Genomic DNA, 27,863 nt, shown 5'->3' with positions numbered 1-27,863 from the left:
AAGATGAGGAGGGCAGGAAGGGTTTCATCCATGCTTAGTTCTCTTGGCCCTTCTTACATGCCCAGGAGTTGCTGTTCACCACTTTGTGGTCAGGCAGAATTTTTTTTTCCAGGCCAGTTTTGCCAGGGATCTTGGAGTTTTTCTTTTCTGATCGCCATCTTCTGGGCTTGGAGCAGGGGTTACTGTGTGTGTATGTAGGGGAGAGGTACTTGTGAATTTCCTGCATTGTGAGGGAGACCAGATGACCCAGGAAGTGCCTTCCAACTCTTTGATTCTAAAACTTTGCCAGCTTCTGGGTATGAGATTTCAGGCAAGGTGTTGGCTGGCTATTTCATTGTTTCTAGCCAGGATGTGCATTTGCATTTGAAAAGCATTAGTGGTTCAGTACTGTTAAAGTCACTGACAGTACAGGTGATATTTGGGAGGAATTGACTTTTCTCCTCCTGCCTGTCTACTGTTCATAGACAACAACTTTTAAAAACTCAGCTTGGATTCTGGGAAGAGATGAAGCCTTGGAATAAAATGCATTTCTCCACACTCCCAATGAGGAACACATACAGGGACTAGTAGCTTTTCTCCTAAAAGAGAAAAGGTTGCTAGGAGCAATATGGTACAGAAACTGACGTTACATAGACCAAATCTAAACACAGATATATTTGACTGTATTACATACTGCAGCTTCACCGAGCACATTGCATAAAAGAATACATCAATGAAAGCAGTTTCATGTAACACACTGCATAAAATAACAGTGCCTTTAGCCAGTGTTCAAACTATAGGAAGAAAGACAGAGGGCCTTAATGAAATCCACAAGCCCCACTCCATCTCATCACATTTTTAGCTCTCATACTTGGTCTTGTGAGTCACAAGATGGCGGCACGTGTAAGAGCCTAGGTGCTGAGGCTCTGAGGCAGCAACATAAAACAACAACATAACAACATAAAACAAAAGTGTAAAGTCTGTCAGTTTGAACTTGCTTATTAGCTGGGGGAGAGGAGAGTGGAGAGCTTGCCTGGAGGTGCGACGGGGCGAAGGAAACAGCTGGAGAGGGGCCCCAGAAATCGGCTGAGGCTGGAACTGGCCGAACCGAGCAGAGCGTGCAGCAGAGGACGCTGCTCTGCGACTGAGACGTGAGGCTGCAAGAGGCTGCCGGAGGCTGTGGTTGCGGCCCAGGGTGAGCGATTTGGCCGGGTGGTGAGGACAAAGAGCCAAGGGAGTGAGCGAGCGAGGAGCCGTGTGAGAGGCTGCCATTGTAATCGGAGCCCGAGTCGCGAGAGAGGTGGGAGTGGCGAGTTACAAGAACAAAGTGACCGGGAGTGGGGGGGGGTGCAGAGGAGCGAAGACTGGTGCTTCAGAATGAGCTGGTGAAGAACTCAGTGTTAGGAAAGTCCGTGCAAGAACCAGGGGGTTGGGGCGCCCCGGCCCTGGAGAGGGAGTGGGCTGGCCTAACCCAGTGGCGAGTGTGACATGGACAGAAACGTAATATCTAAGAAATTATACCTTAGTATTTGCATTGGCACCTTATAAAAGACGATCATTGTGGTGCCTTAAGAACTCCTTTAACACTGCATACCAGCATTTTGAAGCACTTTGATGGACTGTGATTTTACATTCTGCTACCTCTGCAACACCTCTGCACTTTCTGCTCTGCACTGGCACTTTAAAGAGACTGAGAATATCCTGTATGCTAACTCTGTCTAGCACTTTAAGAACTGTAAGAACTTGAGCGCGCTAGCACTTTAAAATCTGCTCTCCAACTAATAAATTATCCACAGCTGTGGATTACAGCGCTAAAAACTGAGGATCCCACCCACTTATTATTATTATTTGAGGTTTAATACTGATTGTAAATTGATTGATTATATTGGACCTAATTGACTGTTTACCCACTAAATTGAGTTGAGATATAAATTTCGCCAATTAATTGAAGATGGGGGGAGGGGGGTTGGTTTAATAAGAAAAAAAAATATTAATTGGCTGGGATAGTTAGTAGTGGTTAGAATAAGTTTTTAGCTAGGTTACAAGATGCATTAGTAATCAGTAATTAGAATATTAGGTTGAGTGGGTGGGAGGAACAGAATACGTGATTGTATATGTTGTTGTTGACTGAGATAGGTGGCCTGGTACTCTGTAAGATTGTTGGTAGCTGATGTCAAGTCAGGGGATTCCAGTGCTCCAGGGGAGGGGAAAGTATAGCGGTGGGAGCAGGCAAAGTTGGAACGGAAGGAGACTGAGACACAAGAGGGTTCGCTCTCCTTCCAGCCTGTGTCCCATTTCAAGGATAGAAGGTAGGAGGGCCAAGTGGAAACACTCGCCTCCGTCCCTGGTAATGTGCAATGCCAGGTCCATAAACAATAAAACCTCAGTCCTGCAGGATTTCTTTATCAGGCAGGATATAGACCTGGCTTGCGTGACGAAGACCTGGGTGCGGGACGGGGAGACAGTTGCCCTCTCTCAAGCGGCTCCACCTGGGTTTCTGTCCTTCACCAGGCTCGGACTAGCGGGCGGGGGGAGGGGTGGCCTTTTTCATATGGGAGGATTGCTCCTTCAGGGTGCTTCCACCACCGAAGATCAAGGGTGTGGAGTGTGTGGGCCTGGTGTGGGATGTTGGGGAGAGTTTGGCAATCTGGCTGGTGTACCGTCCGCCTAACGCGCCAGCCAGTGCCTTACTGTCACTGATGGAGGCTGTAGCAGGCTGGGCATTGGAGCATCCTCGACTTATAGTCCTGGGTGACTTCAACATCCATGCCGAGGACGCCGCTTCCACTCAGGCGATGGACCTAGTGCTTTCCATGGCAGCACTAGGACTCTCCCAATATATAAGAGCACCCACGCACTGAGCTGGGCACACACTAGACCTGATCTTTGCGGCGAGAGTTGTAGTGGATCAGATTTCTGCCGAGGCAGTGCCATGGTCTGACCACCAGGCCTTGAAGGCTTGTGTGGACATACCACCCCTTTCCCGTTTAGGCGGTGAGCAAGTTTTAGCTCGCCCGCGTAGCTAGATGGACCCTTTGCGGCTTCAAATGGCCATGCGGGATCCCTGGACCTCTGGTGACTCGCTGGATGAGCTAGTAGAGATTTGGAACAACCAACTCTCCACGGCCATCGACGAGATCGCTCCCTGACATCCTCTTCATCCTCGTTCATGATCTGCCCCATGGTATACCATTTGGTACTCATTTGGAGTACTGTGTGCAGTTCTGGTCGCCACACCTCAAAAAGGATATTATAGCATTGGAGAAAGTTCAGAAAAGGGCAACTAGAATGATTAAAGGGCTGGAACACCTTCCCTATGAAGAAAGGTTGAAACGCTTAGGGCTCTTTAGCTTGGAGAAACGTCGACTAAGGGGTGACATGATAGAGGTTTACAAGATAATGCATGGGATGGAGAAAGTAGAGAAAGAAGTACTTTTCTCCCTTTCTCACAATACGAGAACTCGTGGGCATTCGATGAAATTGCTGAGCAGACAGGTTAAAACGGATAAAAGGAAGTACTTCTTCACCCAAAGGGTGATTAACATGTGGAATTCACTGCCACAGGAGGTGGTGGCAGCCACAAGCATGGCCACCTTCAAGAGGGGGTTAGATAAAAATATGGAGCAGAGGTCCATCAGTGGCTATTAGCCACAGTGTGTATGTGTGTGTGTGTGTGTGTGTATATATATATATATATATATATATATATATATATATATATATATATATATATATATATATATATATATATATATATATATATATTTGGCCGCTGTGTGACACAGAATGTTGGACTGGATGGGCCATTGGCCTGATCTAACATGGCTTCTCTTATGTTCTTATGGGGTTGCGATCAATGAAACAGCGATTAAGACGACTAGAGAGACAAGGGCGACATACCCGTGATGAAGCTACGAGAACATCCTATAGGTCATTTATGCAGACGTATGAGATGGCAGTTCAGGCTGCAAAAAAGACCTATTTTGCATCCAGAATTGCATCTGTGACCTAGCGCCCAGCACAATTGTTTAGTATAATTTGGTCACTAACAACTCTATCACAGGGAAAACAAAATATTAGAGAATTGGAAATAGGCTGTGAGGCTTTTGCGAGTTTTTTTCGCAGATAAGGTCTTGTCGCTCCGACGGGACCTTCCCACCATAGTTGATACAGTAAAAGAACTTGGGGCACCGAGTGCGTCTTCTGGTCCAATTTTGGATTCTTTCAGCCCACTCAGCCTGGAGGAAGTCGACAGGATCCTTTTGGCTGTACGCCCTACGACTTGTAGGTTGGATCCGTGCCCGTCCTGGCTTATAAAAGCTAGCCAGACATGGCTAGGTGACCCACTACAAAGTATTGTCAACAGATCCCTGGTAGAAGGGATCTTTCCCACACCTCTTAAAGAGGTAGTGGTCCGTCCCCTCTTAAAAAAACCATCTGCAGATCCGGCCATATTGGCAAATTATCGGCTGGTATCAAACCTTCCCAATTTTAGTATATGTGCTGCCGAAGCAGCACATAGGTTGTTCCTCTGTGGATCAGAGAAATGGAGTCCAAGTTGGGCTATTATGGACTATCTAAACAATTTTTGCTCAATATGGAGCATAATCTGGTTAAACCCTTTCTTAAACAGAGGATCTTGGATGTTGAAAGACAGCATGATCTGAATCAGCTTAAAGGCTATTTACCAGGAATAGAGGAGTTACATAAAATAACACTGATGCCATACTTGCAAAATCTTGACAAAGCAGAGTATAGGAGAGCATTTACTCTTCTCAGATTTTATATGTTACCGTCAGCTATTATTGAAGGCAGATACACAGGACAATTATACGAGGAGAGACTGTGTATTTGTGGGGACAATAAACCGGAAGATAGGGAGCATGTACTATTCCAATGTAAATTATATCAGCATATTAGGGCCGAGTATATACTCCCGATCTGTGCCAGTGTCCCTGGAAGAAATATTAGATTTCAGCTAGACAGATTATTGGCTGATAGGAACAAAGGAACCACTTTATGTGTGGCAAAGTTTGCTTCGCGAGCCATAAGTCTCCGGAAGCAATTCTTAAGGGGAATACCCAATTGAACGCCTTGGTTCTGGAATTTAATCAGTGTTTTGGGGAGGAAATTATATTTTATACTGTCTATGTTTTATTCTCATTATAGTATTGCCTAATTATATTTTATACTGTGTATGTTTTATTCCCATTTTACTATTGCCTGACTGTATCTTATTAAGTTATTTGTATTTAATTGATTGGTCTTTGACCGTATTAAACTTTCATTCATTCATTCAAACCTTCCCTTTTTGGGTAAGGTTATAGAGCGGGTGGTGGCAACTCAGCTATAGGGATTCCTGGAGGACACTTCTGCACTGGATCCATTCCAGTCCGGCTTTCAACCAGGTCACAGGACGGAGACACTTCTGGTCTTAATGTGGCGTTGTGAGCTGCCCTGAGTCCACTTGCGGAGAGGGCGGGATATAAGCTTAAAGTAATAAATAATAAATAAAACACCTCAAGTTCTGTTCCTAGAGGTGCTGTACAAATTATGCCCATAATTCTGGTGTTCTAAGCCAAATTTACAAAGACTTGCACATGAGTATCAAGCAGGTGATTGGGAACCTTTTTCGCTTTTCAACTAAGATGACTAACTTTACAAAGACCAACAACAGACTACTCATTATTTCGGTTGCTGCTACCAACCCTCCCTAAAGATGAAGGAATGACCTTTTTCCCCTTTGGTTGTCAGCAATAGGGTCCAGAAGGTGCTAATTTACTTAACAAAGAATTCCCCCAAGGAAAGGTTATCAGCTAAAATAATACCACTGGATGGTAGCAATTAGGGATGGGATAGGTACAACCCGAGCCAAAGTCTGGGCCAGAATTTGCCAAGTTCAGAGTTCTTGAGTTGAAGTTCAGAGAAGGCACCTTCCCACAAACACTCACTGAGCTTTTCTATTTGGTTCAACTCATGTGTTTGGCATGCCACTTCTAAGTGTCATTGGGCCCTGCTCCTGATGCTCCCGCATCATCCATAAGTGATGCAAGCATATAGCTGAAGTGCTTCTGTTACTTCCAGATAATGCGGGCTTGCCGGGGGTGGGGCCCAATGCCATCTGGAAGTGAGATGAGCATGCTAGGGGGCTGACACACTTGTGTCACTTCTGGGTGAAGCAGATGAGCTCGAGTGGGCCTGACACCACCTAAACCAATTCATTTCATGGTTGTTTGTTTGAAGGTTTGCCCAGTTCATGAGCTCTGGACCAAACTGGGCTTTTCTGGTCTGTGTCCATCCATAGTAAATTAGTATACAGCATAATGAAGATATTCAATAGATTTAAGAACCAAACAGGAATAACAAGCTTAGTTTATATGGTTACAAATTGTTTGGGTTTAATTCCAGTGGAAAACATAGTGAAAGAAATTGGATACTGATGGGTAATGTATCCTTATAGTGGAATGCTAAAAGTAATTAGCTGCCATTATGTTCCATCCATCTCCTCTCAAGCATGGAGGCAACCTTTAAACTCAGGCAATTGGCTGTGTAAGATCTCTCCCCATTCCCGTTTTGTCCTTGAATCTGTAAACACCTTCATTATGCTATATGCTAATTTACTGCTCACCCTCTACCTATATATATGGACTGGCAATATCCATTACATTGTATCTGAAGTGTGCATTCACAGGAAATTGTACACCCTTGAACAGAACTTTGTCTTAAAGGTGCCAATGGATTCAAATTTTGTTCTGGGAAATAACGGACTGCACTAAGTATGTATGTAGTATTTATTGTTCAGGAGACTAAGTATTTCTGATATTTACTTTTTTGAACATTTAAGCAGAATTACAACTAAAATTTCAGTTCAAGTGAAATTCAAAGCAAACTGTGGAATACTGCATTGAAAAATGTGGAGGGAAATCAAAAGAGTTTATTATGATTAATGAAATGTCTGAGAGAATCCTGCACAGCACTTTTTATAAATGAAAACCTTAATCATAATATTTCTAGATCAGCTGTGTCAAACATGCGGCCAGGGGGCCAAATCAGGCCCTCGGAGGGCTCCTATCAGGCCCTTAAGCAACTGGCTGTCATCTGCTTCCTTCTCCCTCTCTCTTGCTTCCTTCTGCACATCAGCTTGCTTTGCAAGGCTTACTCAATAGCAAGGAGCTACAGAACAAAGTCTCTGTTTTCTCCATTGGCTAAGGCTCCTCCCTAGGGGGTGAAGTGAAAAGGGAGAGTTTGCTTTGCCAGCCTCTCAATTGCACAGCAGAGCTATTGACCCAAGTCTCTCCTCCTACTATTGGCTGAGGCTCCTCCCCCTCCTGGTCCCCTGGGGAAGGAAGGAAAGAGCCAGAGCTTCCTTTGTCCAGTTCCCTGGATTCCATGGGAGAGATACAAAGAAAGCATCTTTAAGATCAACAAGTGCTAATGTTTTAAGCGTGTTTTAATTTAATTTTTAAAAATTAAATTGTGTTTGTGTCCCTTATAAAGTTTATATTTCTGCTACTTAATCTTAAATACACACATGGCCCAGCCCAACATGGCTTGGCCCAACAAGGTCTCATTTATGACAGATCAGGCCCTCATGAGTTCAACATCCCTGTCAGGTATTCAAGTCAATATTAATTTACCATAGGGGAAAAGATATGTTAAAGATGGCAAATGTATGCTATTTAATAAATGAAGAACCTTATTTGCCTTGACTTACATATAAACAGGCTTTTTTTTGTAGAAAAAGCCCAGCAGGAACTCATTTGTATATTAGGTCACACACCTCAATGGAACACAGGGCTTCTTTGTAGAAAAAGCCCAGCTGGGACTCATTTGCATATTAGGCCACACCTTCTAATGGCAACACAGCCAGAACTGCATTCCTGCGGGTTCCTGCTCAAAAAAAGCCCTGCATATAAACTACTTCAAAGCTACTTTGCAATTTTTTTCTAGAACAGCAGATTGCTTTTTACTACATCCATTATAGGAATCCTATGGAAATATTGCGTTTAGACTGTTCTGAAAGGGAAAATTCTCATTTCAGAGAACAGGCATCTCCCAAAATGTTGGATTTTATTTTCTGTCCTTGAACTATTCCTAAAACTCATCTGTATGGGAATCTTCAAAGGAATAAATCCCTGACAGCAAAAATGTTATACAATTTGTTAGATCTACTGGGTATGAACTAATTGCATTCAATATAAAAGTATACTGTAGAGATATAAGTGGTGATATTCAGTCACAACCTTTCACTATTACATATGGTAATCAGGTTTTGCCTTATATTGGCAAGTATAAAAATTAAACATTTTCAATATAAGAAAGCACATATAATACATGTATAGGAGAAAATGAAACAAAAAAAAACCCATTGCAAGGTAAAGTATCTATTCAGTGAAACATGCACTGAAAAAGCAGTATGGAAGGGGAGAAAAATCACTCTTGGAATGTACTGATGTGCACTTTAATATATTTTCCCCCTTTAAAAGGTATCATGCCCAGTATCTCTCACTCCTTTCCCTCCTGTAAAAGCAGTTTAAAAAGGTGCATAAAAAGTTTCATTTCTTGGCAATGACTCCCCACAACCCGTTTTCAACCACAGCAGCAATTCACCTAATGGAACCGAATCACTTGCAAAATCAATACACACAGGTAGCCTGGTCAGATTACAAAATTTTATCGTTTTTCATCCTAGAAGCCATTAAGATCCCTCAAAACCTCTGCTCAAGGATTCCATACAGAGTAGGGACAGTTGTAAGTACTCATTTAAATTGCACATAAAAGAATCATGATGGCTCCTTAAAAGAAAGTACAGACATTTTGTGTGTATTTCAGCTATTTACCTCCTTTTCTGTAAACTCAGGTTCACTGAAAATAGTTCTTAAAATGGATCAAGCACAGATCTTCCATCCTAACATGGCCAATAAATATCCTTAAGTGCTGACATGATTGGTTAATGTTCTCAGTAATGTCATTTTTAATTAGATACAAAAATTGAGTTTTGAAAATTAAAAAAGGAAAAAAAACCCTACACTTTGAAAATGAAGCAGTCCATGCTGATTTGGCTCCAGCCAAAACAGCCTGACATTTTCTGTTGCTGTGATCTCATGAGCAAAACTGAAATTTAAGTGCAATGATTTCTTAAAAAGAAATATAACTGCTAATGATTTTCTAAGCAATACTAGTAGTTAGTTCGTAAGTGTTTTCCAGTTTCCCATATACAAGTCAAAAAGATAATGTTTATGTTAGGCTACATTTGATATATGGTTCAAAAGGTGTTGTGGCCCAGAGTAAACAGTTGTCTAGATCCAGAAGATGCAGCTTAAAATCTGACATCCTTGGCTTCGTAGGTCATTTGTTGCCAAGATACTAGTTTGCAACATGTCAAAATGGAAGAATGTTCTGCCTGACAGTTTTACAACACGAATGAGAGAAAATCTGTAAACTATTTTACTTCTTAACTAAAATGTTTAGACTCTGTCTTTCACAGGCAGGCCTGAGGGTTTACAGTATTTTAAAATAAAAAAAAATACAATAAATAATAAAACCAAAACACCATTACAACAAAAAGACACTAATAGTGCCTAGTAGCTGTGTGCTGAGAGTAAGCCCCATTAAAGAGAACTGAATAGGATTTTGAATAGACTTGCTTTGAACTGCTTCCAAAAACAACCAACCAAACAAACACCTCTATGTGCTTTAAGTTTAAAATTCAGCAAAACATAATACACTTAGGGCGTTTTCGCACTGACCTTAATCGGCAGTGAAGCCCCTCTTCACCGCGCAGGTTCTGCGCGGATTTCGCACTAATTGCCGCGGAGCACCCGAAAGAGCTGGAAAGTCCCGCGGCTTTTGCGGCGCAAACGGAAACTGGTTTTTGGCGGTTTCCATTTGCGCCGCAAAAGCCGCGGGACTTTCCGACTCTTCCGAGTGCTCCGCGGCAATTAGTGCGAAATCCGCGCAGATCCTGCGTGGTGAAGAGGGGCTTCGCTGCCAATTAAGGTCAGTGCGAAAACGCCCTTAGAGTTAAAGGCAAGGCAGATACATTGAATGCTGTCAGGAATAGCACTCTCTTCAGTTGCCATCAATTGCGGAAGGTAAGCAAATCTTCCTGAGGTAGCACTTTTTTTGTACCACTGCTGAAAAACATCCTGCTGGTGTGATTGTCTGTATTGTGGGGGTAGATACAATTTAGCTCTATGGGAAATCTTAAATCTTCTGCAGGTCATAACAGAGGAGGGGTAGTCCCTGATATATCCTGGAGGTAGACCACTTAGGTCTATAAATATCTAAACCACGGGTAGCCAAACTGTAGCTTGGGAGCCACTTATCACTCTTTGACACACATTGTCTGGCTCTTGAAGCCCCCACTGCCCTGTTGGCTAGCTTGGAGAAGACAGTTCTCTTTAAATCACTTCTCCAAGCCAAGACTACTGTGACTATCTATTGATGGGTGGCCGATCCGGCTGTGCCCTGGCCAACTTGGACCTGGTACTACATCTTGGCTCAGACTGAGTCAACTGAAATGAATCCGACAAAGATGAAGGTTCTCTATCTGAGTCATGGTGGTCCAGGAAGGGAGATCCCTTTGCTGGCTTTTGACAGGGTGCCACTTATACCGGCCCCAAAGGTCAAGAGCCTGGGAGTGCTCCTAAAGTCCTCTCTGACTATTGTCTATTTATTAAAGAATATTCACTTTAGAATTTATTGAATGTTCAGGTTCTTATTTATACCTCAACTTTTCTTCATTTTTGAATGTACTGAAAACTCACAACAGGAACCAAGATCTTTAATAGGGAAAACTTATATATAAAGTTAAATTTATAGGAACAATGTTGAAGAATTAAATGAGAAATGAAAAAAATATGCATGAAACCCTTTCAAAAACATTTTCTGTACTAAAAATATAAATTTATGTTAATCCATGTATCACTTTTTTATACCACAAAAAGTTGGCTTCAGATTTCTGAAGCCTTTAAATAATTTAGCACTTCCCTGAAATTCTGCATTATGGATATAGTTTTAATTAATTTAGTGGATTTCCATGTCAACTTTTCAAAATGAAACTGCTACATAACTATATCTATAAATCAACCTTGCCACCTGCTGAATTTTTACTCCCTCTAAATCCAGAAAGTTTTGGTAACATTTGGTAACAACAACTCCGTAATTTGTGCAAAGCAAAGCAGAGGTTTAATTACAAACACCATTTACAATAAACCAGGAAATTAGACTGCTCCAACTAAACCTATTCAGAAAGAATGCTTACACATTTAGATTGCTAATGGATGTGTCTGCAAACGTAAATGGTTATAAACATTACACTTAACAAAGACGAGCAAGGATCCTTTAGAACAAGAAGACAAAGCAGGGTAAAATACAAGAGATGGAAAAGCGTGATAAGTATAGAAAAGATTACAATAAACATTATCACCCTGAGCAACAAAAAGATTCCAAGATCTTCCAGCTATCGCTCTGGAACACTTCACTTTTTTAGTAGATTAGCAGTGCCATCCTAAGTAGAGTCTATACCCTCCTAAATCAATTAAAGTCAACAGGCTTGCTTAGGATTGAACTGTAAATTCAGTTGATATATAGGAATTATTTAAATGTGGCTGTATTAGTTTTAATAGAAAATAATATTACCAGAATAGTTTTAGTTTTCATATTGTTCTTATTCACAACACTTGTGCCAGCTTAACCAGGGCTTCTGTCTGACACCAGTGCCTTGGCTGCCACCCCCACTCATCATCAGTTTTTCTGCTGTTTGTTCTTCCCGCACCTCATACTGTTCCCCTCCCATGAGACAGCAACTAAGGCTCTTTCACTCCTCTCTTCGAGCAGCAAAATACTGAGCAATGCTACTGGAGGTTTCAAAACACCTCACTTTGATGAGGTGGCTGCAGGCCTGTCAACTCTATCACCTGTGGCCATTGCTTCACTTCACCTCTTTTTGGGGGAAGCCATGGAAACAACTTATACAGTAAAATTCTACAATACAAACAGAATTATCTAGTTGTTCATATCCATAGAGTTAATGTGTCAAGTGTTCTAGTCTGGACCTATGAATTTGCACATGATGGACACTTAAATATATTTATATAAATGTTACAAATTTGATACGTATTGCAATACATGGTATTTCCATAACGATATTATGTATCTAAAATTTTATATGATACATACCTCCACCCCTAATCCAAGCCACAACAACACAAAATAAGAAAAAAAGCATGGAGTTCCATTACACGAATTTTAGGAGTCAATTTGCACCTTTAAGACCAACAAAGTTTTATTCAGAATGTAAGCTTTTGTGTGCTAGAAGCACACTTCATTAGACGATAGGATGGAATGGCAAGCAGTCCTAAATATAGAGAGAGTAGGCAGTGAATTGGTATGTAAAATCGTGGAAATGTTTGTTAGCAGATTAAAAGAAAAACAATTTGGAGTCTGGCGATTGTTAGTTTATGTTAACTGGGCTGCATCAACAAGGGGGCGATATAAGTCAGAACAGCAGATTTATGTCTATGTGAAGTGCCATAAATAAGAGTCAGTTGTGATGTTAGCTCTGGGCTTAAAATGAGGGCATTAGTTTCTCAAGAAGTTTAATTTAAACATGTAACACACATCATTCTAGTTTGCCATTAGAAAAAAAAGACCACAGTAAAATATAGTGGAAGATGGGTTAGTATATATGATGAGATAAACAGTCAATATCCCTTATTTGAGTATGTCAGTACAAAACCCCCATCATTCTGATATACTATTCTAAAAGAGAAATACATTGGAATACTGTGGATATATAGATATACTCAGTGAGAGTGGGTTTAGCATTTTAGAATTTTAGGAGAATCTGAACTTGATTAAAAAAAAATCCTAATACTACCACATTTTCCATTATTTTAACATAGATATAATATAAAGAAAAAATGATATGTATAGACATATTGAGACACTTCTCTTTGCTATTATTTACTGCCTTTGTCTGTTCCACTATTCCAACCTCAGTTTTTTCATGCGCTTACATATGAGTAACCAGAAAAAAGTGCTATCATTCCCTACTTGTAATATCCACATTTTTAAAAATCTATATTATCTGTTTGAAAGCGGGAACTTTATTATATGGATTGTTTGCATATTGTGTGTGTATTTATATATATATAAATGCTTCCTTCTAAGTCTGTTGTTAGGGAGCTTTCCTCTCCTTCCCAACTGTTTGATAGTGGGGACTTTATGATGACATACATTTCTATTGCCTCCTTCTACCAATTATCTCTTTGGTTGAGACACCACAAATATCTGTGATGGCTCTATTGCAGATTCTAGCCTTGAATAAATTAACTGCTATGAACTAAAGATATAAAGACACAGCAGGAATTCTAATGGCAAAAAACCCTGCTTTCAATCATGAAAACTTCAATCATGAAAAATGTAGGCGTTATGCCCTTAATGTCTGACTGAAAGAAAAATTGGCTTAGTGAATTTTTATTTGAGTGCTTCTGCACAGTATATCTTTTACACTTATCAAACGCTAGTAATATTAAAATAGCCTACTTGGCATAGTTGGTAAAACACTAGACTTGAACCAAAAATGTCTGCAGTTTAAATTTCTGCCCAGCCAATGGGTACACTTATACTGATATCACCCTCAGTCTAATTAACCTCACAGGACTGATGTGAAAATAAAATGAGATACTACTACGAGCTCCTTGGAGGAAGGGCAAAAGAAACATACTACATTCCTTATTTATTGTTACATACAATTTCATCCCATCCAATCTCCAAAGAGATAAGTACAGTGTCTTTCTGATAAGCATATAGCCTGCTAAGAATCCTTGTAATTCAGAAGCTAGATCACCTCACATTAATATTTTGTCATTTATATAGTTTGAAGCAGGGCTTTTTTGTAGAAAAATCCCAGCAGGAACTTATTTGCATCTTAGGCCACACCCCCTGACACCAAGCCAGCCAGAACTGCGCTTCTGTGTATTCCTGCTCAAAAAAAGCCCTGGTTTAAAGTGCTCAGTGTACAGAAGCTATATTGTGGCAGATGTCCCCAAATCAGGTGCCCTTAAGAGCTTTTCAGTACTGCATGACTAATATTTAGTACCCCAACAGAGAGTGCATTCACACACTAAAGAATGTGCTTTGCAACAGGATTTTTACAGTGTACAAATAGCAAAATCCACTTGCAAACAGTTGTCGGGTGAAAGCACCCAAGGAAGGACCATGAGGACCAAGCTTGTTTGGAATCACAAGAGTATTGGGCTGGCATGGTTCCAGGGAGCTTTGCTTCTTGATCCGGTGTACATATGGTCATCCTATGGTCAGTGATATATATATATTCAGATATTCCAGCTCTGATCTTGGGGGCTGATACCAGTGAACCATGGTGCAAATTCAGTCATGCTTTCAACAGTTCATGAATTATAAGAAAGTTACTGTGTTTTCCTCAGAGTGTTGGTTATTTTTTGTTTTCTTGGCTCTCTCTATTGTTTATTTAATTATTTCTATTTATATCCCGCCCTCCCTGCAAACAGGCTCGGGGCCTTTACCCATAACTCTTGCCATCTTCAGACTTGCTTTTCCATTCTGCTTAGAAACCACCTCTTAAATTAGCTTTATAACATTTACTTCAGTTTTCATATTCTCAACCTGTTAGTTGCTCCTGAATAATTTCTTGTAATATCACTTCATTGTGAACTCTTTAATCAGCAATGAAAAGGAGAGGTTTTGTTTACAAAGCCTTTGATATAAAAACTCACCAGAGAAAACTCAGGTTTCATCCCCAGCAATATTTAACAACCTGCTCATTTTCCTCCCCATTTCCTTTGCCACACACATGGGAGTCTTACAGACAGCAAGGATCACTGCAACCAGAGCAATAACACTTATTGATTGTTCTGTGTTTTATGCTTTCCTGGCAACTCTTTATTGTCCATCATTTTGAATCCCTATTGGTGTTGGGCTGTCAACTCTTTAGTACTATCTTTGTTGTTTAATCTGCACAGAGCTATTTAAGAAGTCTTGTAAACCATGTTCCAGAACTGTGAACTGAACACATAACTGCCAAAACCATTTATTACTTTTCCAAGTTAAATCACAAGTTGCTGTTTTTGAAAATAGAAATCTCTGTTCTAGGCAGTGCTTATGATAAAGCCTTCGAAATGGAGAACATATTAAACTATTGAACAAAGTTTGAGTCCAGTGGCACCTTTAAGACCAATAAAGTTTAATTTTGGGTATAAGCTTTCCTGTGCATGCACAAATTAAACTTTGTTGGTCTTAAAGGTGCCAATGGATTCAAACGTTGTTCTGTTGCTTCAGACCAACACAGCTACCCACCTGAATCTGTTAAACTATTGTTCCTATATTAATTTGAAGTTATGATGGTGGTGTGTTGTTAAACATGTTCATTTCTGTTCCTACAGTATTGGATATTTTATGGTGTTTTAGCCAAATGTAGCCAGTAAGGCTTGCGATTTTAACAGGAGCTGCTTGGGCTAGTATATAGCAGGAAGTGAAAAATGAGTCTCTTTACCACTTTCTTTTAACATCCCCCAAAGCCCTAAGTATCCATGTTTTGCACTGTTCTAAGCTCACTGACTTCAGTGGATTTAGAAAGGTACAATTGGGGAAGGGGGTGCAAGACTCTCGTGGCGGTGCAATTGTGGTGGTGAGGGGAATCCCAATTTTCCTTGCTGAGCCCAGACTCACTGCCATAAACCCCTGTCACTGAACTGTGTCCTGCATAGCTCCCAGTCCTTCCGCAGGTGCCTCTGGGCTTGTGCAGCTTCTGAAACTCTAACCACTATACCACACTGGCTTTTGTGCAGTGGCTGCTTTTGAGCAGAAGCAAGCAGTCATGCCTGAGAGAGTTATGCAATTTGGATAGTATCAAGTTGTTCTGTGTTTTATGCTTTCCTGGCAACTCTTTATTGTCCATCAAGTTTTCCGATAGTTTCATTGCTTATGCTGCTCATAAGAACTTTGAGAAATGAAAGAAGTAACTTTGAAGATAGACTGAAATACCTCTTAAGCCAGATCGTTGTATCTCCCACACCAGATCTTTATCAGGAACTGTAAAAGGTTAAATATAAACTAAATAATATACTACTGGTGAAAGCAGAATATGCTTTATAACTTGTTTGTGCCAGTTATATTGGGAAAGTGGTGAGAGACAGGTAAATTTTAAGCATATATATCAGCAAAATAATAAGAACTATATTCCTTTGATCAAAGATAAGAGGAATGTAATACATACTGCCTCTAGTGAAATAAATTTTCAGTTCAGTAAGTATTTTTCAGTAAGTTTCAGTATTTTTTTTCTCCCTCTCATGGATTGCTGCCTTGTTGTGGCGAGAGGGCCTACGCAGTTCAATGAGGCTGTGGGCTATGCCATACAGAGCCACCCAAGATGGACAGGCCACAGATGAACCCAGACTAAATGTGATCCACTGGAGAAGGAAATGGCAAACCACTCTGGTATCCTTGACAAGAAAACCCCATGAACAGAAACAAAAGGCTAAAAGATATGACGCTGGAAGACGAGCCCCTCAGGTCAGAAGGTGCCCAATATGCTACTGGGGAAAAGCATTCAAATAACCACGGAAAGAGTGAAGTGGCTGGGCCAAAGCCAAAAGACGCTCAACTGTGGATGTGTCTGATGGTGAAAAAACAGTCCGATGCTGCAAAGAACAATACTGCATCAGAACGTGGAATGTAAGATCTATGAATCAAGGTAAGCTAGATGTGGTCAAACAAGAGATAGCAAGACTGAACATCAACATCTTGGGAATCAGTGAACTAAAATGGACGGGAATGGGTGAATATAACTCAGAGGATCACTACATCTATTATTGTGGCTAAGAGTCCTGTAGAAGAAATGGTGTGGCCTTTATAGTTAACAAGAGAGTGAGGAAGGCAGTAATGGGATACTATCTTAAAAATGACAGAATGATCTCGGTCCATATCCAAGGTCCATTCAATATCACAGTAATCCATGCCCCAACCACTGATGCAAAAGAGGCTGAAGTGGACCAGTTCTATGAAGATCTATAACACCTTCTAGAATTAACACCAAAAAAAGATGTCCTCCTCATCATAGGGGACTGGAATGCCAAAGTAGGAAGTCAAAAGGTGACTGGAACAACTGACAAGTTTGGCCTTGGAGAACAAAATGAAGCCAGGAAAAGGCTAGTAGAGTTTTGCCAACAGAACAAGCTGGTCATAACGAACACCCTCTTCCAACAACCTAAAAGGCAACTCTACACATGGACATCACCTGATGGGCAACACAGAAATCAGATTGATTATATACTCTGCAGTCAAAGATGGAGAAGCTCCTTACAGTCAGCAAAAGCAAGACCTGGAGCTGACTGCAGCTCAGGTTATGAGCTACTCATTGCAAAATTCAGACTTAAAACTGAAGAAAACTGGGGAAGCCATTAGGCCATTCAGGTTTGACCTTGATCACATCCCTTATGAATATATAGTGGAGGTGAAGAATAGGTTTAAGGAACTAGAGCTGATAGAGTTCCTGAGGTTTGTGACATTGTACAGCAGACAGCAATCAGCACCATCCCAGAGAAAAAGAAATGCAAGAAAGCAAAGTGGCTGTCTGATGAGGCTTTACAAATAGCTGAGGAAAAAAGGAAAGCGAAAGGCAAAAGTGAAAAGGAAAGACTCACCCAACTGAATGCAGATTTCCAGAGAACAGCATGGAGAGATAAGGAGGCCTTCCTGAATGAACAATGCAAAGCAATAGAGGAAAATAACAGAATGGGAAGGACAAGAGTTCTCTTCAAGAAAATTGGAGAAATCAAGGGTACATTGCATGCAAAGATGGCCATGATAAAGGACAAAAATGGTAGGGACCTGACAGAAGCAGAAGAGATCAGGAAGAGGTGGCAAGAATACAAAGAAGAATTATACAAGAAGGATCTCAATGTCCTGGACAACCATGACCGTGAAATTGATTACCTTGAGCCAGACATCCTGGAGTGTAAAGTCAAATAGGCTTTAGAAAGCATTACTAACAACAAAACGAGCGGAGATGATGGTATCCCAGATGAGCTATTCAAAGTCCTAAAAGATGATGCTGTTAAAGTGATGCACACATTATGTCAACAAATTTGGAAAACACAACAATGACCAGTTTATATTTCAATCCCAAAGAAGGGTAATGGCAAGGAATGTTCAAACTATCGCACCATTGCACTTATTTCACATGCCAGCAAGGTCATGTTAAAGATTCTACAAGCTAGTTTTCAGCAGTATGTAGATCGGGAACTACCAGAAATTCAAGCTGGGTTTCGGAGAGGTAGAGGAACTAGAGATCAAATTGCCAACATTCGATGGATTATGGAGAAAGCACAGGAATATCAGAAAACGTCTATTTCTGCCTTTGATTGTGTGGATCACAACAAACTGTGGCAAGTCACAGAGGTCCTGTGCTTGGGTTGCGGTGCCCTGAGAGGGGAAATCCCCTTGCCAGTCCTTGACGGTGTGCAGCTTAAAGCGGCACACAAGGTCAAGAGCCTGGGGGTTCTTCTGGAGCCTTCATTATCAATGGAGGCACAGATAGCGGCCGCTGCCAAGTCCGCGTTCTTTCATCTTCGTCGGGCGAAGCAGTTGGCCCCCTTCCTAGAGCGCCGCGACCTAGCAACAGTGATCCATGCTACGGTCACCTCGAGACTGGACTACTGCAACGCCCTCTACATGGGGCTGCCCTTGTGCCGAATTCGGCGGCTGCAGCTGGTGCAGAACGCGGCGGCTAGGCTGTTGCTGGGGCTCCCAAGGTGGGAGCACATACAGCCGGGGCTGCGCGGACTGCACTGGTTGCCAGTGGCATACCGAGTTCGCTACAAGGTGCTGGTTATTACCTTTAAAGCCCTATATGGCCGAGGACCTACCTACCTAAGGGACCGTCTCTCCCCATATGAGCCCCAGAGGGCACTGAGGTCATCTGGGAAAAACCAGCTGAATATCCCTGGGCCAAGGGAGGCCAGACTGAAAGCCACCCGGGACCGGGCCTTCTCTATTACTGCTCCACTACTGTGGAACCAACTCCCTGAGGAAGTGAGGGCCCTACGATGTTTAGAGGGATTCCGTAGGGCCTGTAAGACCCACCTTTTCAAGATGGCCTTCAACTAGCGAAAAAACTTGTGACAAAACTAGATATGCTGCTAGAAATGCTTTTACTCTTGAAATGTTTTTACTTCTGAAATTATTGAAACCTGTTTATAACGCCATACTGTTATGTTAATTTTAATACTCTGTAATTGTTTTAACTATGTTTTATAAGTATAATTGATGCAATGTGTGTTTTATGTTGTGAGCCGCCCTGAGCCTGCTCCGGCGGGGAGGGCGGGATAGAAATAAAAAAAATATTATTATTATTATTATTATTATTATTATTATTAGTCCTTAAAGAGATGGCAGTACCAGACCACCTCACATGTCTCCTGAGAAACCTGTATAAGGGTCAAGAAGCAACTGTCAGAATGGGATATGGAACAACTGATTGGTTTAGAATAGGAAAAGGAGCTAGACAAGGATGTATATTGTCACCCTGCTTATTTAATTTATATGCAGAGTACATCATGCGGAATGCTGGCCTGGATGAAGCACAAGCCAGAAATAAGATTGCCAGGAAAAAACATCAACAACCTCAGATATGCAGATGACACTACTCTAATGGAAGAAGGCTCGGCCCCTTCCCAGCCAAGCTGGCATCGCTGGCGTTCAGGCTGGGGGCCGTCTTTGCCCCCTCGGAAGGAGGGAGCGACAGATCCTCAGCCCAACATCCCGGGCTGTTCTCTGGGTGCGGCGTCAGGGCTATATAAGCCCAGGCCCCGCCCAGAGCTTCGCACTTCGTTTCGGCTCTCTGCCCGCCTGCCCTCCCCTTGGCAGTACAGGTTTTAATCAGTCGCCTTATTAGGGGCCAGGTAGGAATTTTTTCACCTTCACATAATTGGCCCTTTGTGGAGTTGTTTTTCGCCTACCTTGTACTGCCTGGTAGCGTTAGGTTTATTAGGAGGAGTTATATTTTGGTTGCAGGCTGGAGGATGTATTGGCCACAGGTTTTCAGGGGAGCACCTATGGCCTAGCACCAGTGGTGTGGGTGGTCTGTATGAACCGCAGATGGGCTACACGACTCAATGCGGGGAATGCAGATCACGGAAAAGCCTCACCTGGGCGGATCTTTCCGAGGGGGATTGATGCTAGCCCATTGATGCTAGTGGAGAATGGCTCGGGGCCTGGTCGCTTAGCTACAACCCGAATACGGCGGGCTTGTGCTGGGGGCAGGGTGGCTCGCCCTTTGGACAAGGCAGGGTCAGGGGGTGACCCCAGGGCTTGTCCCGTTTAGGCCCCATCCCTGCCAGTTTTAGGTTCATAACTTTTAAATAAAGCGGCCCGGTTTTTATACCAACACTTTGTGTCTGTCTCTTCATTCCGACTGGGGGGGCAATGTGAGGAGAACCTAAAGAACCTCTTTTTGAGGGTGAAAGAGGAGAGCACAAAAGTAGGCTTGAAAGTCAACATCAAAAAAACTAAGATCATGGCATCTGGCCCCATCACACCTTGGCAAATAGAAGGGGAAGGCATGGAAATAGGGACAGATTTCACATTTCTGGGATCCAAGATCACTGCAGATGTTGACTGTAGCCATGAAATTAAGACTTTTGCTCCTTGGGAGGACAGCTATAGTGAACCTAGGCAGTATAATAAAAAGTAGAGACATCACCCTGCCAACAAAAGTCTATATAGTCAAAGCGATGGTATTCCCAGTAGTAATGTTTGGCTGTGAGAGCTGGACCATAAGGAGGGCCGAGCGCAGAAGAAAAGATACTTTTGAGCTGTGGTGCTGGAGAAGACTCTTGAGAGTCCCTTGGACTGCAAGAAGATCAAATCAGTCAGTCCATAGGGAAATCAACTCAGACTGTTCCCTGGAAGGTCAGATGCTGAAGCTGAAGCTCAAATTTGGCCACCAAATGAGAAGGGAGCACTCCCTGGAGAAGATCCTGATGCTGGGAAAGACAGAAGGCAAAAGAAGAAGGGGATGGCAAAAGATGAGATAGCTGGACAGCATTACTGATGTAAGAAACACGAATTTGAGCAGACTTCGGAGGATGGTGGAAGACAGGAGGTCCTGGCGTGACTTTGTTCATGGGGTCGCAAAGAGTCAGACTGACTGTGCAATTGAACAACAACAAGAAGTATTTTTCTGAATTGTACACTAAAGGCAACAAATTTACAAAAAAAGATCTGAAAGCATTTCTCTCTCAGGGCGTTTTCGCACTCATCTTCAGCCGGCGCGACCCCCCTCTTCACCGCGCAGGATCTGCGCGGATTTTGCACTAAATGCCGCAGAGCAGCCTTTTGCGCCAGAAACTCCCGGCGCAAAGGCCGCTCAAACGTAAACCGCCAAAAAACAGTTTCCGTTTGCGCGGCTTTTGCGACGGGAGTTTCCGGCTCTTCCGGCTGCTCCGCGGCATTTAGTGCGAAATCCGCGCAGATCCTGCGCGGTGAAGAGGGGGGTCGCGCCGGCTGAACGTGAGTGCGAAAACGCCCTCAGTCTTCCTTGTTTAGATATTATCTTGCAACAGATTCTTGCTGAACCTTTACGCATAGTTGAAATAAAGACAGTGATAATGAATATGAATAATGGCAAATCTTCCAGACCAGATGGGTTGCCTATTGAATGGTATAAAACCTTTTCAGATATCTATTTCCAGAATTTTATTAATTTTATAATGAGCTTTTGAGTTTGGCTCATTGCCATTGTCATTATTTGATGCCTATATCACCATGATCCCTAAACCTGGCAAAGACAATACTCAATGTGCACATTTTTTGACCTATTTCTTTGATAAATGTGGCGGTAAGTTATCAACTGTTGTTCTTGCTAACAGACTTCAAAAGGTTGTTACATTTATATGAGGTAGGCAAGGCTCTGACAATCTTAGGTTGGTCATTGATCTGATTGTTTTAAATAGTAAGAGATCTGATCAAGTTGTCAATCTCTCACCTGAGGCTGAAATTTTTTTTGGACAAAATATTCTGGAAATTTATTTTTGAACAACTGACTAAATTCAGTTTTCCTCACAAATTTTTGAAATAGGTTAGAAGTCTTAATTCATTTCTTAGATCCAGGTTGGCTACCTGCTTATTTTCCACACCATTCCTCTTACTGACAGGAAGCAGAAGCGAAGCCTGAAATGCTGTGGTTGTCTAGCAATAAACACAGAGGGCATCAGTTTATTAAAGCTAATGGTGCTCCTAAGGGGAGGTCTTTCATGGCTGACTTTCCCATCACAACAGACCCATCGCAGTTTTCTTGCCATAACACATCTGGACCATCTACCCATCCTGTTTACCTTAGTCTTTATTTATTTATTTATTTATTTATTTATTTATTTATTTATTTATTTAATCAATCCAATTTTGAGCCCACCCTTCCCATAGGACAGGCTCCGGGCGGGTTACATCATAAAAACAATCAACAATAAAAGACCAATTTAAATATATAACATCTAAAACTACAGAATGACAATAGACTAAAATGGCAGGTTCTGCCTCACAGACAGATCAAGCAGATCTTATAGCACTGGGATGGAATGAAAGGGGGAGGCTGATAACAAGTGACATGCACTGCCTCAGCTGAAAGCCTGGCGAAAGAGCTCTGTTTTACAGGCCCTGCAGAACTGGAGCAGATCCTGCAGGGCCTGGATCTCCAAGGGGAGCTCATTCCACCAGGCAGGGGCCAGGGCTGAAAAGGCCCTGGTCCTCATTGAGGCCAGACAGATTTCTCTGAGGCTGGGTGCTACCAAAAGTTGTTGGGTCACTGATCATAAAGACCTCAAGGGCTCATACAGGACAACACCACTACAGCTAGCCAGCCTGATGGGATCTGCCAGAATGGGCAACAGCAGGGGCAGGAGTGATTTCATCCTAGCCCATGCCAGCCTGCTGCAACCTACTGCAACTCCTCTGTTTCAGCATCAGCTGCTGTGGAGGGCTGGCTGGCTTCGGCAGTGGGCAGGCCTGTGGCCCAGTGGCAGAAAGAGGCCACCTGACACCTGTGGTTGGAACAGAGGGCTGCCTGCAGCACCACTGCTTCTGTGCCTCAGAGGGTGCTGAGGAGAAGGAGTAACAGTCGGGCTCATAGGGATGGCAGTTCTCACCACCACCAGTTTCTCTACCCTCGGGATTAGGGTTGCCAAGTCCAATTCAAGAAATATCTGGGGACTTTGGGGGTGGAGCCAGGAGACTTTGGGGGTGGGGCCAGGAGACACTGGGGGCGGAGCCAGGAACAAGGGTGTGACAAGCATAATTGAACTCCAAGAGAGTTCTGGCCATCACATTTAAAGGGACAGCACACCTTCTTAAATGTCTTTCTTCCATAGGAAATAATGAAGGATAGGGGCACCTTCTTTTGGGGCTCATAGAATTGGACCCCCTGGTCCAATCGTTTTGAAACTTGGGGGGTACTTTGGGAAGAGGCACTAGATACTATATTGGAAATTTGGTGCCTCTACCTCAAAAAACAGCTCCCCCAGAGCCCCCGAAACCTCCAGAACAATTCCCCATTATACCCTATGAGAATCGATCACATAGGAAATAATAAAGACGTTTCCCTCTCCCCCCCCCCCCCCCCGGCCAGTCTGAAGCAGCGGATCAGCCTCTCAACTCACCATTTGCTGCCAGCTTCTTCACAGAAACACACACAGACACACCATTTTAAATAGAAGCCTTTCAAGTCAAGCCTCTGGAGGTGCAAAGGCACATGGTCCTTTGCAGGCGGGGCTCCCTCTCTCCCCCCTCCGCCGCCAGCCAGCTGATTGGGACCGGAAGCAGCCTGGGAAAACTGAAGAAAGGCTGCTGCGATCGGGGCTGGGTGGGAAGGGCCGCCATTCCCTCCCGCTTTCCAGAGTTTTGGCTAGCGGGAGAAGAAGGCATCAAATCGGGGGTCACCAGGAAAAGCGGGGGATTTGGGACGCCTACTCGGGATTCTGCCTTACCACCTCAGAAGCTACTTAGGAGAGGTGGGGCTGGTGGCAGCAGTGGTTCTGCACAGATGTTGACAAGTTTGCTTACAGCAGGGTTAAATCTCTATCCCTCCATTTTCAGTAAGTTTTTCTTTTGTTTTTCTGTGAACTTGGTTCCCTCAAGTTTGCAGAAAAACTTATTTTCTCCCCATCTAGTCCCCATCCACAGATTTCATTATCCACCAATTGGGCTACAATTGACTATTAGAATAGATGATTATGATAATAGTGCTTAGAAATGTGATATATAACCAGGGCTTGAATTCAGCAGGAGCTCACAGGAGCACAGCTCCTGAACCTCCAGCCAGGGTCTGCATGCAGTGGAGAGTTTTCTCCCTGCTGCACACAGATCCTGGGGCATATGCAAATGAGATATGCTACTTAGCTCCTGCACTTCCCCCCCCCCCCCTACAAAATGACCCCTGCATATAACTGCATATGGGATGTGCAGTCACACATGGGATGGGGTGAACTGCATGATATTTTCTGAGAGCTTTTCTAACTGCTCCCTCTGTTTATATAGATCCCTTTTTCTGCCTAAAGGGTCATGTGACAGAGGTGGGGCAAGCACTCCTTTCCTCAGTTCCCTTTGCCATTGTGATGAGACCCCTGCACATCTGTCAGCCCACAGCAGGGAAAGGAGGGAGGGATGTGTGCCTGCACAGAAGGCCACTTGATGAACAATGGTTACAAGTAAATGCAACCCTGTTTTCACTGTTGTGGCTTCTGTGCAGTCCCACAGGGGAGAATATCAAGCTCACCTACCCTAGGAGAAGGGTGGGGCGGATCAATGTAAAATCACTTGTAGCATAGATTTTCCCACTGCAGCTTTACTTCTGGAGTCCACCTCCAATCTTGAATGGACAAGCAATGTTTTTGTGGTGATGGAGATCATCAGTTTTTGAAGGGTGTTGGAGCAGCTTCAATGTGATGGTGATTTGTCTGGACTGCAAATGGCTTTGATAGGTGGTCTTGGAGACTTGAGTTAGTTGCTCTGCTAATGAGGGCTTGAATGTATGGACCTTCACACACTTATCAATTTGGGCCCATTTTTCCCTGCAGGGATCTGGGGCACCCAGAGCTTTTTCCTGAAGTGTGGCTTTAAGTCTTGCCACTCTTTCCTTGCATGCCTTGGGAGTAAGGCATCTATAAACTGAGCATGTGGCTATATTTTGGCCCTCCCTGAGACATAGAAGGCATGAGGAATAATCATCATTTTGGGCCATTTTTGCCCTGCCTTCCCTGCACTTCTTGAAAAGAGCCATCCTATTATTTGTAGGTTGAAAAATCTTCACTGTTCTCCATGGATTATTTTTTTAAATTCCTGAGGTCCCATTAAGCAGCAGCTTAGAAGCATGTCCTTTCCCCATGGCAGCAAGAAGGGAACTGAGGGAAGGAGTGCTTCTTTGTCTCTGCCATGACCCTTTGGGAGGGAAAAGAGACTTCAATAGACAGAGTGGAAGGGAAGCACTCCAAAGCCTAGAAGCTTTTTCAGGAAAGCTTAGAAGCTCTTATCTGCGGTTGGTCTGAAATCATGTAATCCTCCACAGGTGTGTCTGCACAGAAGTCACAATGATGAATATGCTGAGCAACCCACAGGGTGGAAGCATTCTTGCAAGCCATACCTCTGTGCACTGACCTGCTCTACCCTGATCCTGCTGCTTTGTACCTTATCTCTGGTAACCTGTGCTTGCTCCTGTTCCCAAGCCTTGGAACTGGACTGTGCTGGACTCCTCGTCTGATGAAGTGTGCTTAGAGCACACAAAAGCTTATGTTCTAAATAAAACTAAATTGGTCTTAAAGGTGCAATTGACTCCTATTCTGTTCTACTACTTCAGACCAACAAGGCTGCCTACTTGGATCTTTAAACACAAAACAGTTTGTCTCTAAGAAGTTACAAGGCTCTGTTCTTAAAATACTGAAAATATTCATGACTTACAACTTGTGACTCACTTTATAGTTTTATTAGCAGGTACTTCTGGTAGTTTCACTGTTACCATGCCATCAACATTGGTCTTATCGATAAAGAGTGGTTGGGTTCGCAGTACATCTGGTGCTGTCTTTGCTGCCACCCTGTGCTGAAGACCTCCAGCGCTATTCCCTCTATTGGTTAGGACAAATGAATATGATGTTTCAGGCTTCAGGTTGGTGATCAGTTTCTGAGTGGCTCGGCCGTCCACCTCAACCGCCATTTTCCCATCATCATATAGGATCTAATAAATGGATTTTTAAAATAAATTGTTAGTAAGTAAGAAAAACATAAAGGGAAAACTGATATCTAATATAAAATCACCAGATGCATGTATGTATGCTATTGCGAGCCAGTGTGGTGTAATGGTTAAGAGTATCAGACTACTATCTGGGAGATGGAGGAAGTTCATTGGGTCATCTTGGGCCAGTCACACTATCTCAGCCTAACCCATTTCACGGCGTGGTTGTAAGGATAAAATGGAAGCGAGGAGAATGATGCAAGCTGCTTTGGGCTTCCATGAGAAAAGTGGGTTACAATGAAAATAAAAAGACTACTTTATTGAAAATAGAATGCTTCTATGTATTTGTGTATGAACCATTTTGTGAATATGAATCTAAGAATATAAGGGAGACCATAAGAGATTTATTTAGAAAAGTTGTATGCTGCCTCTCCCAATTGGCTTGATGTGGCTCACAGTGATAAAACAAAACCAATCAATACAACAAAACTATTCAGCGACATGGATTCAACCACCATCCAAAGGTCATTCATCCGGTTGAGGAGGCCTTCCTCCCATTTACTTGAAAGATTTAAATGTCATAGTGAGAAGATAGGATTTACTCTAGTAAAACAAATAATGTATTAAAATCATGGTTGTTGATATTTTAGCACCCACAAAGAATTACTGGGGTGGGGAGGTAAATAATTGGGAAATTGTCCCCTGATCTCATTGTAGCCCCTTCAATAAACTTTAAAGTTGCCAGCTTTCACCTATTAGATTTTTATTATTCCTTTTCTAAGATTTCAGATAAATGTATGTGGCTCTTCCTTTGTTTAATCCTTTGAATAATACTGTGAAATAGGATTGATAAGGGAGATGATTGGTCCCACAGTCACTCAGTTGAGTTTCTTAGCAGAGTAAGGTTTGACCCTGCTCTTCTCAGTCCTAGTCCAGAATTCAGTACCACAATGGCTCTTTCAACCTCAATAATTCCCAATAATCCCCAAGTGCCAGGGACGTCATCTTATTTTAATTTGTAGACTAATATTATCCTATATATCTGAGTTTTCCAAGAATGTATAAACACATATCAGGCTCTTTTTCTTTCAGAAGATATTTAAGAAGATATTGGATTTATATCCCGCCTTCCACTCCAAAGAGTCTCTGAGATGCTCACAATCTCTTTTACCTTCCTCCCCCACAACAGACACCCTGTGAGGTGGGTGGGGCTGGAGAGGGCTCTCACAGCAGCTGTCCTTTCAAGGACAACCTCTGTCAGAGCTGTGGCTGACCCAAGGCCATGCTAGCAGGTGCAAGTGGAGGAGTGGGGAATCAAACCCGGTTCTCCCAGATAAGAGTCCGCACACTTAACCACTACACCAAACTGGCTCTTTCAGTTAATTTTCAAAGATATTTTTGTACAACTTGTGTTCCCCAAATATTATACCCCTCTTTTTATGCAGTTAATCTGGTTTTGTTGCTTTTAAAATCAGAATGAGAGTTACTTTTTTGTTAGATACAACAGTGAAATGACTGTTTAACTTCAAAAATTTGTGTGATCTCCCTTGAAAGTCACATAAGACATCACCATAATAATATTGAGAATCATGCCATTTTGCTGACCACTTATCCAACCTGAAGA

General features: G+C 42.6%; 1 protein-coding gene across 42 annotated transcripts in view; it reads right to left on the bottom strand.

The window, feature by feature from the left end:
- PTPRD (protein tyrosine phosphatase receptor type D) overlaps positions 1 to 27,863 on the bottom strand; it is a 1,753,725-nt gene that overhangs the window by 180,731 nt on the left and 1,545,131 nt on the right. For all 42 annotated transcript variants that reach the window (XM_060237318.1, XM_060237320.1, XM_060237317.1 and 39 more), the window contains one exon: positions 25,983 to 26,242. In XM_060237318.1, the coding sequence (XP_060093301.1) occupies positions 25,983 to 26,242 (260 nt within the window). The remainder of the gene's footprint in view (positions 1 to 25,982; positions 26,243 to 27,863) is intronic.

The sequence above is a fragment of the Heteronotia binoei genome, chromosome 4 (genome assembly GCF_032191835.1).
Source record: "Heteronotia binoei isolate CCM8104 ecotype False Entrance Well chromosome 4, APGP_CSIRO_Hbin_v1, whole genome shotgun sequence".
NCBI classification, from domain to species: domain Eukaryota; kingdom Metazoa; phylum Chordata; class Lepidosauria; order Squamata; family Gekkonidae; genus Heteronotia; species Heteronotia binoei.
The sequence above is the reverse complement of the archived record's forward strand: the minus strand, read 5'-3'. Positions and strand labels throughout refer to the sequence as shown.